This window comes from Carassius auratus, unplaced genomic scaffold (assembly GCF_003368295.1).
Source record: "Carassius auratus strain Wakin unplaced genomic scaffold, ASM336829v1 scaf_tig00026259, whole genome shotgun sequence".
Taxonomy (NCBI): Eukaryota; Metazoa; Chordata; class Actinopteri; order Cypriniformes; family Cyprinidae; genus Carassius; species Carassius auratus.
In genome coordinates, this window is record NW_020525500.1 from 106267 (window position 1) to 126941 (window position 20675).

At 39.7% G+C, this 20675-nt stretch overlaps 1 protein-coding gene across 3 annotated transcripts in view; it reads left to right on the forward strand.

Annotated features, from left to right (window-relative positions):
• taf2 (TAF2 RNA polymerase II, TATA box binding protein (TBP)-associated factor) overlaps nucleotides 1-20675 on the forward strand; it is a 139461-nt gene that overhangs the window by 72851 nt on the left and 45935 nt on the right. For all 3 annotated transcript variants that reach the window (XM_026250973.1, XM_026250974.1, XM_026250975.1), the window contains exons 16-20: nucleotides 10837-11089; nucleotides 11955-12095; nucleotides 13405-13515; nucleotides 13609-13802; nucleotides 20304-20443. In XM_026250973.1, coding sequence (XP_026106758.1) covers nucleotides 10837-11089; nucleotides 11955-12095; nucleotides 13405-13515; nucleotides 13609-13802; nucleotides 20304-20443 — 839 coding nt within the window. The remainder of the gene's footprint in view (nucleotides 1-10836; nucleotides 11090-11954; nucleotides 12096-13404; nucleotides 13516-13608; nucleotides 13803-20303; nucleotides 20444-20675) is intronic.

Consider the following 20675-nt stretch of genomic DNA (forward strand, 5'->3'; position numbering starts at 1 on the left):
CAGAACACAGTGATGGATACACTGGACACGATCCCCATCAGATGCTCGTTCTGTTTATGACAAAATGTTCTGACACTGTTCAGATGATTTGACCCTATAGTGTGATGTCATCATGTTTAGACACACTTTTTGCTGTGGGGCACAGATGACAACTCTTGTGTCTGGTGTAGACACACAGAAAGTGTCTGCTCTATTTACAAATAAGTTCTATAAGAAAAAAAAACTAGGGCCGGGACATTAACGCGTTAATTGAGATTAATTAATTACAGAAAAAAAATTCCCACATATTTAATAACTTATTTTTGCACCGTGGAACGTTTCTCACTGGATGAGTTTCGGCGGACTGATTATACTGGAGCACCAACTAGCGTTCGCATATCACCGCAGCACATCGAGCCTCAAGTATCACCTCAACGCAAAACATATAGCAGCTAGCGTGGACTTTACACTTTATGTTGAACTATGTATTATTTTGTTGGTGCAACAGTTTATGTTGAACTCTTTATTGTTTTGGCCAAGGTTATTGAGAGTTGGACTTAGTATGTTATGGCCTCTGAAGCAGCAGAGAGATGTTTTCTAATAGTCAGTGTTTCCAATGTTCTGAATGTAATTGACAGTATTGTGTTTTACTTAAAAAAAACACTTTACAGAAGGTTCCAGCACCTATAAGCTTCCTGAATTTCTGAAATGTACTATTTCTAAATTATTTCTAAATATGTTATTGCTACACTTAATGGCAAAAATTGCACTGGTCTGCTAGACTTGGTTGAACAAAAATAAACTATTTTGTTGCTTAAGCTTATGTATTCAGTCATTATTCAATGGTTTACTATAAATCCATGTGAAAAAAAAAATACTTCTCACTGTTCTCAGGACAAATAATTATATGCGATTAAAATGCGATTAATTTCGATTAATTAATTACAAAGCCTCTAATTAATTAAATTAATTTTTTTAATCGAGTCCCGGCCCTAAAAAAAAAACTAAACAAAAAACTAAACCAGCTGCATAACGAGATGGAAATATAGACTAGCAAATATATTAAAGCGTTAGTTCACCCAAAAAATTAAAATTATGTCATTAATAACTCACCCTCATGTTGTTCCAAACCCGTAAGAACTCCATTTATCTTCAGAACACAGTTTAAGATATTTTAGATTTAGTCCGAGAGCTCTCAGTCCCTCCATTGAAGCGGTGTGTACGGTATACTGTCCATGTCCAGAAAGGTAAGAAAAACATAATCGAAGTAGTCCATGTGACATCAGAGGGTCAGTTAGAATTTTTTGAAGCATCGAAAATACATTTTGGTCCAAAAATAGCAAAAACTACAACTTTATTCAGCATTGTCTTCTCTTCCCTGTCTGTTGTAAGCAAAGCAGTTTGTGATATCCGGTTCGCGAACTAATCATTCGATGTAACCGGATCTTTTTGAACTAGTTCACCAAAACGAAATGAATCATTTTAAACTGTTCACGTCTCCAATACGCATTAATCCAGAAATGACTTAAACTGTTAACCTTTTTAATGTAGCTGACACTCCCTCTGAGTTAAAACAAACCAATATCCTGGAGTAATTAATGTACTCAAACAGTACACTGACTGAACTGCTGTGAAGAGAGAGATGAACACCGAGCCGAGCCAGATAATGACTCGTTCACGAGTCAAAAAATGGTTATGTTCATAACGTAGCATATAAAATAATAATAATAAAAAATAACAGGAGGGTTTAAGCTATTTTGTGTAAACCTTTTTCCCTCTATCACACGGCAAAGTTCTCTTCAGTTCTCTCTTCAGTTCAGTCAGTGTACTGTTTGAGTAAATGAATTACTGAAGGATATTGGTTTGTTTGAACTCAGAGGAAGTGTCAGCCACATTAAAAAAGTTAACAGCTAAAGTCGTTTGCGGATTAATGCGTATTGGAGACGCGAACCATTTAAAACGATTCAGTTCGATTTGGTGAACCGTTTAAAAAAGATCCAGTTACATCGAATGATTTGTTCGTGAACTGGATATGACAAACTGCTTTGTTTTGAACGGTCTTACAACAGACAACAGACAGGGGAGAAGACAATGCTGAATAAAGTCGTAGTGTTTGCTATTTTTGGACCAAAATGTATTTTCGATGCTTCAAAAAATTCTAATTGACCCTCTGATGTCACATGGACTACTTTGATGTTTTTCTTACCTTTCTGGACATGGACAGTATACTGTACACACAGCTTCAATGGAGGGTCTGAGAGCTCTCGGACTAAATCTAAAATTTCTTAAACTGTGTTCCAAAAATAAACAGAGTTCTTACGGGTTTGGAACAACATGAGGGTAAGTTATTAATGACATAATTTTGCAAATTGGGCGAACTAACCCTTTAACAGGTCCTCCGTCCATGACACTGACTCACTGCTGAGCTGTCAGTTTTAATCTTAACAGCTGAGTGGATGGTTAGATGCATGATGGGCTAGTATTAAATAAATAAAAATAAAGGTCTTTCCAGCATAAAGGTAATAACATTACTGTTTTTTTCAATCATCTTGTTGCAGTTATAAATTTGACTGCTAAATGAATGAAAAAGTACTGTTAAAACTTTTGTAAAATTTCCTAGTCATTTGAATATTGATTTAAAAATCGATTTAAATCATAAATCAGATTTTTTTTTCTAAAATAAAAATCTGGATTTTTTTTTTTTTTTTTTTTTAGGCCATATGCTATTGCCCAACTTTAAAAGCAAGTAAAGAAGGCCCCCTTTAAAATCACTTAAGTTGTCAATTACTAAAGCTATTTTTTACATTTTGTGTATTTTGTTGATTATAATGAGAGAACTTGAGTTTAATCATGAGGACAGTTTATTAATCTTTCCATTTGTTATAGTTTCAAAGATTTAATTGTGCAGGTTTAATTTTATTAGTTTTTTGTTTTAGGCTAATTAGGCATAAATAATGGGCACGAAATTATACAGTGCTTCATGTTTAAACATGCAACAATTTCTTAATCAGTTTACAGACAATTTTTTTTTCCCAATTAAGTTAAAGGACAGGTAACGAATAAGAAAAATGCATGTTGTTTTATTAAAGGAAAAAATATATTTATATTGAAAATATAAATTAAAATATAGGCATAATATATGAAAATATTGACATTTTGCATATTAATCCATGTAGCCTACCCCCCTAAAATAGGCTACCACTTTTAATGCTCCGATGCAAAGTAAATCACTTTTTTTTAAATAATATAACGCATAATTAATATAATATAAATAATATTGCACACCTTTTAAATGTGTCAAATCTAAAATATGGTTTAATACCATGTAGCTTAGAGAAAATATAAGCACAGGCTTGACATTTATCCTGCTTGAATTCGTTCTAAGAAATGCACATAACTTCATAAGTACCAAACTTTCGTCTGTGGATATTAAATATTAAATATTTTAACTACAGTGTTTTTCTTTAATTTTTCCTGACTGAAGCCATCAAACCTAACACATCAGCGAGGCAAATCTGATGTCTATTTGCGAAAATGTGCTTTGATGCGCTTGTTTGATAACTTGTGGTTAAAGCGCCACTCAGCGTTCATAGGCTGCAAATGCACTTTATACCACCGCGGCGGTACGTGCTGTGGTAAAAAGGGCCTTTTGAATGTCTACTTAGTGTACATACATACATACATACAGTGGCGGATCCTGCCAGTTCTCTCAGGAACTGAGTATTAATTAAAAATAAACTTACTTTAGGAATCAATCTCTTGCTCTCGTTGTTTCTATATGCATGTTAACACAATTCAGCAGCAAATGAAGACTGATGCCAGGATGTGGTTTTTCTAAAAAAAAAAAAAAAAAACCTCTTTACTTCGATTTTCACATAAATTACTGTTTACACAACTCACTTATTTTACACTGTTCATTTATATCACATTTCCTCACATTACACTGCTTACTTAAATTACTCACTTATATTATACTGCTCCATAATACCAATATGCATCTTTGCTCTTTCGTGTTTTTTCACCTCCGAGAGATGATGCATTTCAGTGACATTTGTAGTTGTCCATGCAATGTCAGTCACGCTGTCGCAATGGAACAAAATGCAGTGGTAAATTTGCAGAATACCACATCCTCGAAAATCCTTGTTTATACGACTTCCCGCCCTTTGTAGTTGTTTGATGTTTAAATTTGGTCTTGGTTGTCCTAATTCTTTAATTGCCTATTTATCCTTATCCCTATGATGAATGAATGATATTTCTTTTAGTGACACGATAGAATTAATCTGCGCTGAGGTAAAGTTCGCCGTGATGTTGATCAAGTTCAGCTGACAAAGGCATTGATGTCCCTGTCTGTTTTTTTTTTTTGTTTTGTTTTTTCACATTTGATAGATATTAAAGGAGTTTAATTATTTTCTTGTTGTTTGAATTCAAAATAGTTTTTACATTTTATTGGATGTCACTATTCCCACTAGTCGTTGCACAAGTTAAGGTTACGCAGGATGATGAAAGCACATTAGGGCTAGCCCTCCCGGAATTAAGTACAATTTACCTTGATCTTCAAATTCCAAAAGTTTTCACCCCCCAGCACTTAATGCATCATGTTTCCTTCTGGAGCATCAGTGAATGTTTGAATCTTTTTAAATAGTTGTGTTTGAGTCCCTCAAATGTCCTCAGTCTAAAAAGATGCATCTCAAAATCATACAGTCACTGCTGGAATGGCCCCCATGGGGCCTGGCCGGGCTCAGCCCGAAGGAGTGACGTGGGGCCGCCCTCCTGTGGGCTCACCACCTGCAGGAGGGAGCGCAAGGGGCCCGTGCATAGAGGATCGGGCGACAGTCGAAAGCGAGACCCCCGACGACCCGATCTCTGGACTAGGAATCTGGCTTTAGGGACGTGGAATGTCACCTCGTTGGCGGGGAAGGAGCCTGAGCTTGTGCAGGAGGTCGAGAGGTACCGACTAGAGATAGTCGGGCTCACCTCCACGCACAGCTTGGGCTCTGGAACCACACTTCTTGAGAGAGGCTGGACTCTCTACCACTCTGGAGTTGCCCATGGTGAGAGGCGGAAGGCTGGAGTGGGTTTGCTTATAGGCCCCCAGCTCAGCCGCCATGTGTTGGGGTTCACCCCTGTGAACGAGAGGGTCGCTTCCCTGCGCCTTCGAGTCGGGGATAGGTCTCTCACTGTCGTTTGTGCCTACGGGCCGAACGGCAGTACGGACTACCCGGCCCTTTTGGAGTCTCTGGGAGGGGTGCTGGAAAGTGCTCCGACTGGAGAATCCATCGTTCTACTGGGGGACTTCAATGCTCATGTGGGCAGTGACAGTGATACCTGGAGGGGCGTGATTGGGAGGAACGGCCCCCCTGACCTTAACCCGACCGGTGTTCTGTTATTGGATTTCTGTGCTAACCACGGTTTGTCCATAACGAACACCATGTTCAAGCATAAGGGTGTCCATCAGTGCACGTGGCACCAGGACACCCTAGGCCGGAGGTCGATGATCGACTTTGTGGTCGTGTCATCAGACCTTCGGCCATGTGTCTTGGACACTCGGGTGAAGAGAGGGGCGGAGCTGTCAACTGATCACCACCTGGTGGTGAGTTGGATCCGATGGCGGGGGAGGAAGCTGGACAGACTCGGCAGACCCAAGCGTACTGTGAGGGTCTGTTGGGAACGTTTGGTCGAGCCCCCTGTCAGAGAGATCTTCAACTCCCACCTCCGGCAGAGCTTCGACCGGATCCCGAGGGAGTCTGGAGATATTGAGTCCAAGTGGACCATGTTCTCCACCTCCATTGTCACTGCGGCTGCTCGGAGCTGTGGCCGTAAGGTCTCCGGTGCCTGTCGAGGCGGCAATCCCCGAACCCGGTGGTGGACACCGGAAGTAAGGGATGCCGTCAAGCTGAAGAAGGAGTCCTATCGGGCCTGGATGGCTTGTGGGACTCCAGAGGCAGCTGACAGGTACCGACAGGCCAAGCGGACTGCAGCCCGGGTAGTCGTGGAGGCAAAATATCGGGCCTGGGAGGAGTTCAGTGAGGCCATGGAGAAAGACTATCGGTTGGCCTCGAAGAGATTCTGGCAAACTGTTCGACGCCTCAGGAGGGGGAAGCAGTGCCCTACCAACACTGTTTACAGTGGAGATGGGCACCTTTTGACCTCAACTGGGGATATCGTCGGGCGGTGGAAGGAATACTTCGAGGATCTCCTCAATACCACAGACTTGTGTTCCGTTGAGGAAGCAGTGGCTGGGGACTCGGAGGAGGAATCATCCATCACCCAGGCTGAAGTCATCAAGGTAGTTAAAAAGCTCCTCGGTGGCAAGGCACCGGGGGTGGATGAGATCCGCCCTGAGTACCTCAAGTCTCTGGATGTTGTGGGGCTTTCTTGGCTGACACGCCTCTGCAACATCGCATGGCGGTTGGGGACAGTACCTCTGGACTGGCAGACTGGGGTGGTGGTCCCTCTTTTCAAGAAGGGGGACCGGAGAGTGTGTTCCAACTATAGGGGGATCACACTTCTCAGCCTCCCTCGGCCGATAGTGGAACCTCGGATTCAGGAGGAACAGTGTGGTTTTCGTCCCGGTCGTGGAACACTGGACCAGCTCTATACCCTTTCCAGGGTGCTGGAGGGTTCATGGGAGTTTGCCCAACCAGTCCACATGTGTTTTGAGGATTTGGAGTTTTCTTTATGGACAGAATTTCTAGGCGCAGCCAAGGGCCAGAGAGTGTCCGGTTTGGGGACCATGCGATTTCGTCGCTGCTTTTTGCAGATGATGTTGTCGTGTTGGCCTCCTCAGACCAGGACCTTCAGCGTGCACTGGGACAGTTTGCAGCCGAGGGTGAAGCGGTTGGGATGAAAATCAGCACCTCCAAGTCCGAGGCCATGGTTCTCAGTCGGAAAAGGGTGGATTGCCCACTTCAGGTTGGTGGAGAGTTCCTGCCTCAAGTGGAGGAGTTCAGGTATCTTGGGGTCTTGTTCACGAGTGAGGGAAGGATGGAACGTAAGATTGACAGACGGATCGGTGCAGCTTCTGCAGTAATGCGGTCGCTGTACCGGTCTGTCGTGGTGAAGAAGGAGCTGAGCTGTAAGGGAAAGCTCTCGATTTACCGGTCAATCTACATTCCTACTCTCACCTATGGTCATGAGCTGTGGGTCATGACCGAAAGGACAAGATCCCGGATACAGGCGGCCGAAATGAGCTTTCTCCGTCGGGTGGCTGGGCGCTCCCTTAGAGATAGGGTGAGAAGCTCGGTCACTCGGGAGGAGCTCAGAGTAGAGCCGTTGCTCCTCCACATCGAGAGGAGCCAGCTGAGGTGGCTCGGGCATCTATTTCGGATGCCTCCTGGACGCCTTCCCAGGGAGGTGTTCCAGGCACGTCTCACCGGGAGGAGGCCCCGGGGAAGACCTAGGACACGCTGGAGGGACTATGTCTCCCGGCTGGCCTGGGAACGCCTCGGGGTCCCCCCTGAGGAGCTGGAAGAAGTGGCTAGGGAGAGGGAAGTCTGGGCGTCTCTGCTTAGACTGTTGCCCCCGCGACCCGGCCCCGGATTAAGCGGAAGATGATGGATGGATGGATGGACAAAACAAAAACCTATTATATATACTAATTTTGTCAAGAATGATAAAAAATCGTTAATAAGCTTATAATTTGTACCAAAATAGTCTAGTCTGTCTATTTTTACGTTTCTGCAAGTTCAGCTGAGGTTTGGGTTTGTTCCGATCAGAGCTTGTGAGCGGAGAGCGCATTTCTGAATATTCCTCTCCACTCACTCATTCCGTGGGGTCGCTCGCTCAACCCAGAATGGCCTGCTGGTTCAAAAAAATGGGGAATAAATAAATTCATTATGTCAAATATATGATATATATGTCAAAATATCCACCTTGGACTGTCAGTTATTTCTCAAGTCAAAGTAAACAGTTGAGGTAAAAATGGGATGTGTATTATATTGGATGCGTTCATTGTCTCTTGAAGTGGCCGCGCCAAATTTAGCTACTGGCTGCTGTAATGTTAATCCAAGAAAATGAAAATCACTCACTGCTCTTGACTGAATTACTTTCTGTTTTACATTTCAATTATTTGGTTTCTGTACCTTGACACCTACAAACTTGCAAAAATGTAAACATTGTGTAAATAGCACAAATAAATAAAAATAAAAGAACATACAAATTAAACAATTTCAAACAGAGCCCACCGGTTCCCCGCTGACCCCAGCTACGGCCCTGCTCACGCCTGTTTCACATATGCCGCGTTTCCACCGAAATTACCTGGAACATTTGTACCAGGAACTTATTTTACCAGGAACTTTTTTCCCCCCAGACCTGTTGCTTTCTGCGTTTCCACCGCGGTGTAAAGTACTGGGTAGATTAGGCAAATAGACTGGTGACGTAGGTTCGCGCGCGTTTCTCAATACAAAGTACCGCTGATAAAAAAAAAAAATAAAAAAAAAAGTACGCTGATTTTGGATGTGCATCATCGGTAGTTAGTTCTGACTTTGTGCATTCGTCTTGGGAGTGTGATGTCCGCGACAACGCAAGTCCGGTAAATCTATAAACAGCAGCGTACTTGATAACTTCAGTCAGCTCGTCTTGGCTACTGCAATTTTCCTTACTGTATATTTACAATAAAACGAAATAGGATATCAAATACCACTGCCTCCTTTGGTTTTCATTTAAGCATATTAACAGCTGCAGAAATGTAATTAGTTCAGGGATATGTGTATATGCAGCCATTACAATGAAACGAAATATTATATAAATTTGCCTTTTTTATTTTCATTTTAACATATTGATAAATTGAATACAGACCAAAGAAAACCTGTAAGATTTACCCCGCAGCTGTATTATATGTTATGTTTTAACCACTAAAGAGACATCAGAGCCAACGGCACATATCAGAAGGTCTATCCCAGGAGAGGCTGTTTCTCGGCTGATAGATGATCACTGAGCTCTCGCTGATCGTGTGGAGCTCACCGTCTCCGAGATCGGCGAAACACATTTTTAAATAGGCGCTGTCTTTATAAATAAACAACAGATTTGAGTTCTAAACAACTACATTTTTGCCTGAAATACTTTTAAAATTACATTTCATGACACAATAACTGTAATATTTTGAAAATGTTGATCCGAATAAATGGTGGTTGAACTCAACCAATGCTGCGTGAACTCAACCAATCAGCATGTTTATCGCCAAAGTCCCGCCACCGAAAGTTCCTGAACTTTGAAAAAGTACCACCTCGCCGGCAGGGACTTTCTGAGGGGCATTTTTTTACCCGGAACTTTTAGTTCCTGGTTCCTGCGGTGGAAACACACCAAGTACCAGGCCAAAGTCCCTAGTTCCTGGGTAAAGTTCCTGCGGTGGAAACGCGGCTATATAGTCCATCTGCAGTGCGTATGCAGTCCATGTGCTAATGTGGTGCAGCATGGACTCGATGTGCTTTCATACAGGATGCGTTTGCAGTTCGCTACTCGGTACATAAATGATCGCTGCACTGCTGCAGACGCAACGCTCCTGGAACGCAACTGGAATCAGTTAACATGGGTGCGTAAAAAATATGCAATGCACCTTGTGCAATGTGGAATTAGTTTCCAGCTTTTTCAAGCACTTTGTGATGCATTTTGGAAACAGGACATGAGCCCCTTTTTTAATGCACCACCTAGCTTGATAAACCCCTTCTCAAAGACTTACTGTTTGTCAATTTTATTTGGGTAACACACATATTCTGAATGCCTTCGGCAGAATTCGAATGAGCCATTTTAATCTAGATTAATTTCAAGATCACAGTGAGATCTATACAGTGTACAGATCTAGATTATCTACTAATCTAGATAAAAAAAATAATAATCTATGCCCACCACTAGTATATTTACATTTTTATTATCATCATATGGAGGCATGAAACATTAATTTTATTTGTTTTTTAACTACTTAAAATTAAGCAAACTTTTTCTGGCAAACAAGGTGGATTTACTACTAAAATTAAAACATAGAAGAAATGTTGTGTGATTATTCTTTTAAAAAATGCTTGTTTCATTTTAGTAGTAGTAGTAGACTATGTAAATTTTTCTGAACAATAGACTTCAAAACCGGGTTGCAAAAATGAATACCTTTACAATTCTGTGCATGTGTTATCATGCTTTTGCTCAATTCAAACGGAAAAATGCTTATCAAGTCACTCTGTGCAGTTCAGAAGATGTTGTTCATATGTTTTCGTCCTCATTTAGTGAGATGACAGATGCTGAAATCACCGCAAGCATCACGCGCTAAACTGTGAAATCTGTTTTTATGAATGGGTTCCGCGACTCCGTCCATTTGTTCATGAGTTCACGGCTATCATGCACACACTCATTGCGTTCAACTCAAGCAGAGCTCTAAAACAGTTAATGTTAATTTTTATTTCATTTCATATTAATTAATATTAAAATATAATACTTCAACTAATTATACTACTTTACTAATAATATGCAATGCACTATAGATTGATGAGCTGCTGGGTTCATGAATATTAATCACGTTGTCTGTGTTCGGTCGAACTGATTTGCTGAAATCAAATCAGGGATGGTAATAGATCAGCGCCAGCCAATGAAATTGCCATTTGTGCATTAGCTCCGCCCACTACTGGAGAAACTGGCTTATCATCTGCTTGTTCTAAAAAGCTAAATACTAAATTAACTCTATTATTTTGACTGGAAAATACAACAAAAAATATAGTTTACACTGTAGCCCGTCTATTCAGCGTGGTAAGACTCTCACTCTCTCTCTTTGCATGTGTGAGAAACTCTGGTCATTCTTAAGCCAAAATCATGGTGAACTTGATTAATTTTAACATGGTCTTCAATGAACCCTTTTCTTCTGTTGTAATGTCATAGTGCTGACTCTCCTCTGCTGTGGATTCGAATCGATCCAGACATGTCCATCCTACGAAAGGTGGAGTTTGAACAGGCTGATTTCATGTGGCAGTACCAGTTGCGGTTTGAGAGGGATGTGGTGGCCCAGGAGGAGGCTATCTCAGCACTGGAAATATTTCCCACACCGGCCTCGCGACTTGCTCTTACTGATATTTTAGAACAAGACCAGTGCTTTTATAAAGTCCGCATACAGGCCTGCTTCTGTCTGGCTAAGGTAAAACATGCTACCTTTATATATTAATTATGTAGTATAATTAAATTAGCAGTAAGATGGTAATGCATCTCATACATATGCTGCTTCAGCACCTCATCAGTATATTATTATGATTTCTAAAGAATCGTATGATGCTATGGCATAATTGCTGCTAAATTTTAGCTATGCCATTACAGGAATAAATTATATTTTAAAATGTTTGTTTAAACAGGGAATTTTGAATTCTAGTATTTCACAAATGTATTTTTAATCTATTTTTTATTATTATTAAATGAATGTAGCCTTTCTAAGCAAAAGAGCATTACTGAGTAACTGAGCTTTTTTTGTGTGCTTTCCACAAATCTGATACACCTCTTTCTTCAGCCTTGTGCTTGCCAGTTGACAATATTTTTAAGTTTTTCAAATGTCTATTAATCTCAGTATGTTGTCCCAAATTATCGTATTGCAAAAACACAGATTACAGTTAGCAAGTGATGTTGGCCTAAATTATCACAGAAAAACAAGTGACATGAAATATAAAAAGGGTAGTATATCATAAGTTTTGTATAGGGATTTTCTTCAAGTGAAACAAAACATCTCTGTTTTTTAAAAACATTGTATTTTTTTAATTTAATTATGACAATAATGGAAGTAGTTTTTTTTTTTTAACTAAAGCAAGATGAAAGTGGCAATATGGTAATTTGACATTATTAAGGTCAATTATGACCACTATTGACATTTTTGTTAAGGTCTGTTAATCATCTACATCACTGTTAGCACTATATTGTTTATTCATGCATTTGAATTAGCAGTTGAGTTTCCATACTGTTTGATGTTATATTGCTTGTTTTTTTTGGGAGGCATTAACTGTGTTGACCTGTGTTAGATTGCAAATTCCATGATGAGCACCTGGACTGGCCCCCCAGCCATGAAGTCTCTTTTTACACGCATGTTCTGCTGCAAAAGCTGCCCAAATATTGTCAAGACCAACAACTTCATCAGTTTTCAGAGCTACTTCCTGCAAAAGGTAATGATTTTTTTATTAGAAAATATTATTATTTTATTTATAGCATACCGGTAGTTAGATTAGAAGTTAATTTTTATATCCAGCAAAAAGTGTCATGGACCTTCATTGGACCATAAGGCAGGACCCAGTGATTCATGTCAGAAATGAAATATTTAAGATCCTGATGTGTAGTTAACGATTAAATGCTTCGATTCAAGGAGCCTGATTCGACTACCAGTCTCACGGTTGAATATTCGTGTGGTGTTATAATTATGATATTTTGACTTTATGGGTAAGCTCAGATGTCTGATTTCACGTAGAACTACCGGTTCCCTTCTCGAGGCGGTAACTCGACATTACCTCAGCTATGACGTATATGGGAACTCCTTATACTCTTAAATGTGCTGTAGAGGTCCCACAAAAATAAAAAGTTTTAAGCATACAATAAGTAATAAAGAATAAGAATAATTCTTATACTACTTTGAATTCTTTATAATTCGTATTGTGTGCTAGAAAATTATTGGAATCTCATTCATGCCATATCAGACATTTGGCATTAATACTGTTTGAACAAGGCCCACAGCATCACCACCAAAGATCCAACTCACATCTTCCGCAAACTTTTAATTCTATTGCTATATCAGTGGATATATTGCAGCTTATGGGCCTACACATCAGGCTGTTAAAACCCTGAAACCTACTTCCATTTCAAGGATGAGGGCTGAACACTAATGTCAATCTTTTGCACCACAACTTTGTTGCTAGAAAGACACTAATGCCGCGTTTCCACCGAAATTACCCAAACATTTGTACCAGGAACTTTTTTCACCAGGAACTTTTTTCCCTCAGACCTGTTGCTTGCTGCGTTTCCACTGCGGTGTAAAGTACCGGGAAGATTAGGCAAACACATTTTTAAAGGCGAAACACATTTTTAAATAGGTGCTGTCTTTATAAATAAACCACAGATTTGAATTTTAAACAACTACATTCTTGCCTGAAATACTTTTAAATTACATTTCATGACACAATATCAGTAATATTTTGAAAATGATCCGAATAAATGGTTGTTGAACTCAACCAATGCTGCGGGAATTCAACCAATCAGGATGTTTAGCGCCCAGGTCCCGCCCCCAAAAGTTCAGATATTTTGAAAAAGTACCACCTTGCCAGCAGGGACTTTCTGAGGGGCATTTTTTTTACCCAGAACTTTTAGTTCCTGATTCCTGCGGTGGAAACACACAGAGTACCAGGCCAAAGTCCCTAGTTCCTTGGTAAAGTTCCTGCGGTGGAAATGTGGCATAACGTAGACTTGACTATTCTTCTCCTGTAGACTATGCCTGTGGCCATGGCTCTGCTCAGAGATGTTCAGAACCTTTGTCCCAAAGAGGTCCTCAGCTTTATACTGGATCTCATCAAATACAATGACAACCGGAAGAACAAGGTAATAAGAAAATTGGTTTGTAGAAAAGAAATTAGCATTTTGTTGAATGGTAGAAGGAACAAAACCGTTGTAATTTTATTTTTTCTACTGCAGTTTTCTGATAATTACTATCGAGCTGAGCTGATTGATGCCCTGACAAATTCACTGACTCCTGCCATCAGCATTAATAACGAGGTTCGCACAGTGGACAACTTAAACACAGATGTTCGCCTGATCTTGGAGGAAATCACACGCTTTCTTAACATGGAAAAACTGCTCCCGAGCTACCGTAATACCATAACTGTCAGGTGTGTGATTTCTTTGCATGCTTGTGATTTGTGGAAATTTAGATGGGTCTCATGAAAAGACTACATCCACAACGGATGTCTCTACCTACAATCTTTTGGAAAATGAATTTGCCAAGTTTATGAAACTTCCTCCTATTAAACTATATAGGCTAATACTTTTGAAAATAAAAATGGTTCAAATAAATTAAGGTTCACCTTTTAATTGTATTAAGCCTTTCCACAAAAAGTGAAATTCCCATCAAATAAAACAGAAGTCTCCATGACTCAATTTTTTAAAGGTAGTGTAGGTGATTTGGTTCTTTTTGTAATGCTGGTTGAAAGTCTCTTCTAAAGTCTGACTATTAGTAGCTGCAGTGGTAAATCCAGAAGCGCGTATACTTACTTGCCGGCATACTGCCAAAATAAAAGCCTGCTGATTTTAGGTTTGAATATGATGAAAAAGCTTTTTATTTATTTTTAGACGCTTTTATTCAAAGCGAATTAAAATTGGGGAATACATAAAGCAATTCTTCTCAGAGGCAAACAAAGAAAGTAGTAGTAAATATTAACATTTTAATTTTAAGTTTACTATAAAATGTATTTGTATTTAATTTTTAGGATTGCCTTTTATTTTTAATAGTATTATCACACTATTATTCTGTTTATTTACTATTATTTTATAAAAAAAATATTTAAAAAAAATGAAATAAGTGCAATATATTATTCATTAATTTTTTATAGTTATATTTAACGGGTCACGCTATGTGAGGACCAAACCAAATCTCCAGATTCTCTTTTGAGAACCAGGCTGAAAAAATGTGCACCCCTAGCAATGACATCGGTAAAACAGTCCATGTGACATCAGTTGCTTTATGCTATGCCTCTCTCAAACGTGTCATTTTCTACAAAGCCCCTCCGTCTGACAAGTGCAGTGTGCTCTGATTGGCCAACTAACCCAGTGCATTGTGATTGGCTGAACAACAAAAGCACTCGTAGGAAATGTAACGTCCCTTTCCATAATCGCAAGCTTCATCTTTCAAAATAAATGTAAAGACAGTTAATAATGTCTTTAGTTTTACCAACAATTCAAGCCCGAAAGGACACAGGTGACAGACACAGGGATGAAGCTCATATGTGTTTGCAGTACATTAGCCATAAACTGTTAAGACCACTAACTCCATTGTGGGACCCTGTCTCGCTCTCTCACACACACAACGCGCAAAACTCCACATTTGAACATTTAATAGCAAATGCTTAAACTAATAATAAAAGATACTTACAGCAGCTGATTCAGAAGTGCCAGATTGTCATAGCAAAGTAAGAATTACGTCCTCTCATAGGTTCACACAACGGTTATCCATAAAATGTGTTGCTGTTCTGCTGTAAGTAATTTTCAAGATTTCTAAATGCATCTACTTATAGAATGCCAAATAAAGTGCTTTTGCTTACGCCTAAATACTAACAGTATCTTCCTGACATGGCAGCTTCATCAATATCTGTGGTTATTGAAACCATACATTTCTTTGCACGAACATTTGGGCCGCATTTTGCAAATATTTCCAAATAGTGAGATAGACATGTGGGGGCGTGTTTAAACGAAATCATTCGCTTGCTTCAGTGAAAGTATAACGTTTTTGACTCGTACATTACACGTCACGCCCTGATGTCACGTGTTGTTACGGGATCTTTACCGGTTGTGTGTGAAAACACGCACACATCCCGGGTAATCACTGGCAGTGTGAAAGTGCAAAATCTAGCAACCCGGGAACAATTGCCGGAACACTTTACCTGTGTATTTGCTGAAATCGCAGTGTGAAAGGGGCTTAAAGGGTTAGTTCGCCCAAAAATGAAAATGATGTCATTAATAACTAACCCTTATGCTGTTCCAAACATGTAAGACCTCCTTTTATCTTCGGAACACAGTTTAAGATATTTTAGATTTAGTCCGAGAGCTCTCAGTCCCACCATTGAAGCTCTGTGTACGGTATACTGTCCATGTCCAGAAAGGAAAGAAAAACATCATCAAAGTAGTCCATGTGACATCAGAGGGTCAGTTAGAATTTTTTGAAGCATTGAAAATACATTTTGGTCCAAACATAGCAAAAACGACGACTTTATTCAGCATTGTCTTCCCTTCCGTGTCTGTTGTGAGAGAGAGTTAAAAAATCAAAGCAGTCTGGAAATCCGGTTCGCGAACGAAACATTCAGTTCACCAAATCGAACTGAATTGTTTTAAACTGTTCGCATCTCTAATACGCATTAATCCACAAATGACTTAAGCTGTTAACTTTTTTAATGTGGCTGACACTCCCTCTAAGTTCAAACAAATCAATATCCCAGAGTAATTCTTGTACTCAAACAGTACATTGACTGAACTGCTGTGAAGAGGGAACTGAAGATGAACGCCGAGCCGAGCCAGATAACGAACAAAAGACTGACTCATTCACGAGTCAAGAACCGTTTCTGTCAGACGCATCCGATTCGTGAACCGAGGAGCTGATGATACTGCACATGTGTGATTCAACGTGAAGCAGACCGACACACAGAGCGTCTGAACCGAATTGATTCTTTTGGTGATTGATTCTGAACTGATTCTGTGCTAGTGTTATGAGCGCGGGTAAACCGAAGGCTTGAATCAAGGGCAATCATCGCAAATGATGCCATTACGTCGAGCGCAAAAGAACCGGTGAACCATTTTCTTCAACCGGTTTATTGAATCAAACTGTCCGAAAGAACTACTGGTGATCCGAACACCGATGAAACCGGTTCTTCACTCGTGAACGAGTCAGTCTATTGTTTGTTATCTGGCTCGGCTCGGTGTTCATCTTCACAGCAGTTCAGTCAGTGTACTGTTTGAGTGCATGCATTACTCCGGGATATTGGTTTGTTTTAACTCAGAGGGAGTGTCAGCCACACAAAAAAAAGTTAACATCTTAAGTCATTTGTGGATTAATGCGTATTAGAGATGCGAACCGTTTAAAACGATTCAGTTCGATTTGGTGAACTGAATGATTAGTTCGCGAACCGGATATCCAGACTGCTTTGATTTGAACTCTCTCTCACAACAGACATGGAAGAGAAGACAATGCTGAATAAAGTCGTCGTTTTTGCTATTTTTGGACCAAAATGTATTTTCAAAAAATTCCAACTGACCCTCTGATGTCACATGGACTACTTTGATGATGTTTTTCTTACCTTTCTGGAGATGGACAGTATATCGTACAAACAGCTTCAATGGAGGGACTGAGAGCTCTCGGACTAAATCTAAAATATCTTAAACTGTGTTCCGAAGATAAAAGGAGGTCTTACATGTTTGGAACAGCATAAGGGTGAGTTATTAATGACATATTTTTCATTTTTGGGCGAACTAACCCTTTAAAGGGGGGTTGAAATGCTCGTTTTCACTCAATATCCTGTTAATCTTGAGTACCTATAGAGTAGTACTGCATCCTTCATAACTCCAAAAAGTCTTTAGTTTTATTATATTCATAAGAGAAAGATAGTCTGTACCGATTTTTCCCGGAAAAACATGAGCGCCTAGAGGCGTGACGTGTGGGCGGAGCTAAAGAATCACGAGCGCCAGTAGGCTTTTGCGTCGAGAGCGTTTGAAAGCTGTGACATTACCCAGAGCCGTTGAAAAACATATTTAACGGATCTGACATTGCCTTTAGGAAAAAAACCATCATCCAAAATAAACCATGGCTAACAGTCAGATTCAGCCGTTTATTTATGATCCAGAATCAGATCCCGAGGCTGAAACTGAACGAGAGCAGCAGCAGCAACCACTCGCTCCGAGCGGGGCTCGAACCCGGGTCTCCGATGGGAGGCGGAGGCACTAACAAGGAGGCAGAGATATTTGAAGTAGTTTTACTCACCGCCTGCGGTTCCAACACACGATCGTGACCCTTTTTCGTTGGGATTGCATCATCCTTAAGAAATAAACGATACGCAAATCCGTCGTCAAACTGGCCCTTGTTTGTAAAACAAGCATATTCGAAATGCAGGGAACAAACACAAACACTTGCACAACTCCGTTGATGCTCTGTAAAAATAAACTCCGTCCACTGGTCCCTTAATGCTGTTTTTTTCTTTGGTAATCTGTGCAGGGTTGTCTTGCCCTGGCAACCAAAAACACTCCTCCTTTTGTGACATTTCGCGACGCTCTCGCTCTGATCAGTGATTGTCTGTGCACAGCCTCTCTCTGCTCTGCTATACGGGAGCGCGCGCTCTTCCGGCAGAAGTGCCCTCATGACCCATATAAGGAAATTCCGCTCCATCTAACGTCACACAGAGCCATACTCGAAAAAAACTTTCCGAAACTTGTGACAAACCGGAAGGAGTATTTTTGGAAAAGAAATACTCCTTCAAACGTACAACTTAATTTTTGAAACTTTGTCCATGTTTAGCATGGGAATCCAACTCTTTAACAGTGTAAAAAACTCAGTATGCATGAAATAGCATTTCACCCCCCCTTTAAGTATTTGCTATTGAATGTTCATATGTGGAGTTTTGTGCATTTTGTGTGTGAGAGAGTGGGACAGGGTCACACAGTGGAGTTAGTGGTCTTAACTGTTCATGGCTAATACACTGCAAACACATTTGAGCTTGTACCAAGAGCTTGTAAAACTCCAAAGAGAAATGTACACCTTTAAAGTACATGAAAATATAAACAACGCAAATGTCTTTTATATTTGAATGTACTAACTAGGTGTACGCAAAATTCACAGTTCGGTACGTACCTCGGTTTTAAAGTCACGGTTCGGTTCATTTTCGGTACAGTAAGGGAAAGAAGTTAAAACATTTAACTGCATGTTGTTTATTACTATAAACTTTTTTTTAACAATTTGTTTTTTTTTAAAATACTTATATAAAATAAAAAAAATTCTCCACTAAATAAAATACTATCTCAAACCAATATCATATAATACAATATAATGAAAAATATAAATAACTATGATTACAGTGCAGCATTACCAATCCCAGCTTGTAGGCCTGCTCATATTTAACCTCTTAGCCTGCACCCAGACGGCCTCGTCCTCAAAGCCACTCAACTTGCATGTGTCAGTGTTTATGAATGGATTAAATGAAACGGGACAAATTTAATCTTGACTAACTATGTATCATAATGATCTAAGCCTCAAGCATCGACGACAGATCGCTGTTTTTCAATAGAAATGTTATAAAGACTATTTGCTACATTTGTTTAAGCAGTAAATATAAAAAACATGAACATTAGAAATGCTGTACATACCAGATCCGTCGTAATAACGAGTCATAAACACATCCTCAGCTGTAAATCCCGGTTTAGTTAGAAAGGTAAGGGTCCACTGAACGACATCTCATGAAGCATGTTTAGTCCAACGAAGCAATAAGGTTGTAATATGGATCATAATTCCTTTGTTTACGTTTCAGTTATTCAGCAACAGAACTGTTTGCGTCCATTATGGAATAACTCACGGCCGGAAACTGTGTCTTGGTAGTAAAAACACGGCATGATTTTGCAGCGTACAGTGTCACAAACAGAACGAGGCGATCCACCGGAAAAAAGAATGAATGAAAGATAGGCGAAAGACAGTTTATTTGAATTTGGCGCTCCCTCGTGATGCACTCTGACGCACCTGTCAGCTGATGGAGGCGGAACTTACAGCGATCGCCTTTTCCTTTGTTTCTTTTATTTTTCGAAAGTTTGTATATATGTGCGAGTGTGTTTTATGTTGAATGTGAATGTTTCTGCGTGATTACCATCTGTTTGAGTGCAAATCCGCCCAAGTCAGCTCGCTATTACTGTATGATCACGGCTATCAAAGTGAACCCGTCTATATGAATAGAGAGAGTGGATTATTTACTTTATGGCACATTTGTGTTATTACCATCTGTATAAGTGGCTATCAGCCACTTATTTGCATCGTAATTCATTGTAATTACTGCATTTCAAACAATCTCAGGATTTTCTGTAATTGACAATGTTAGATCTTTTTTTTTCTTTTTCTTATTCTTATTTTTCTTACTCAAATTATTCTTATTGTATTTTCTAGTGATAAAATAAGTCACTTTTATGATGTCTAAGTTTCTGTCTAGTGTTTTATAATTGAAAAAAAAACAATGCAGTGGTACGTTTACTGACTAAATAGTTTGTAGAAGCCTTCAGTGACTATTGGGAAATATATTTTCTTATATTTGGGGGGTGGGGGGTGTAGAGATAGTCTCAGAAAAATCTTTGCAGGAGTCTAATTTTTCATGATTTTATTCAGATTTGAAATAGAAACTCATGAGACATGTGGCTTTCAACCCATTACTTTTCTAGATTGCTCCAGGACTCATTTCATGTATTTTTATATCAAGTAAAAAAAATATTTAAGTGTGTTAAAAATTCAAGGCACTTCATTGTCTATAACTTTTAATATTTTTGAGCATTATCAAATCCATTAAATGAACAAGTAAATTCATCTTTTTATTTTTGAAAAAAATAAAATGTAAGCATAATTATATAATATGTCTTTTTTTTCCAATTCTGTGCTGTAGTTGCTTACGGGCCATTCGCATGCTACAGAAGAACGGCCACATCCCCAGTGACCCCAGCCTGTTCAAGTCTTACGCTCAGTATGGACACTTTGTGGATGTGAGGATTGCTGCACTGGAAGCTGTAATAGACTATACCAGAGGTACACACTTTATCTTTTAGCTACTAATTTTCTCTGTATCTTTTTTTCCCCAATGTTAGGAAAACTTGGCCCATTAAGTTGGTCTGGTATATTTTTTATCTTTCAACTAGAGTGCCTTTTACAAAGGCTGTATGGCAACTGTTCTTCCCACACAAAAGGTCTCATTGTCAGTAAGGGAAACCCCCATCATGTTCATCAATGCAGCTGTAAATATCCTAGACAGGGCATGAGC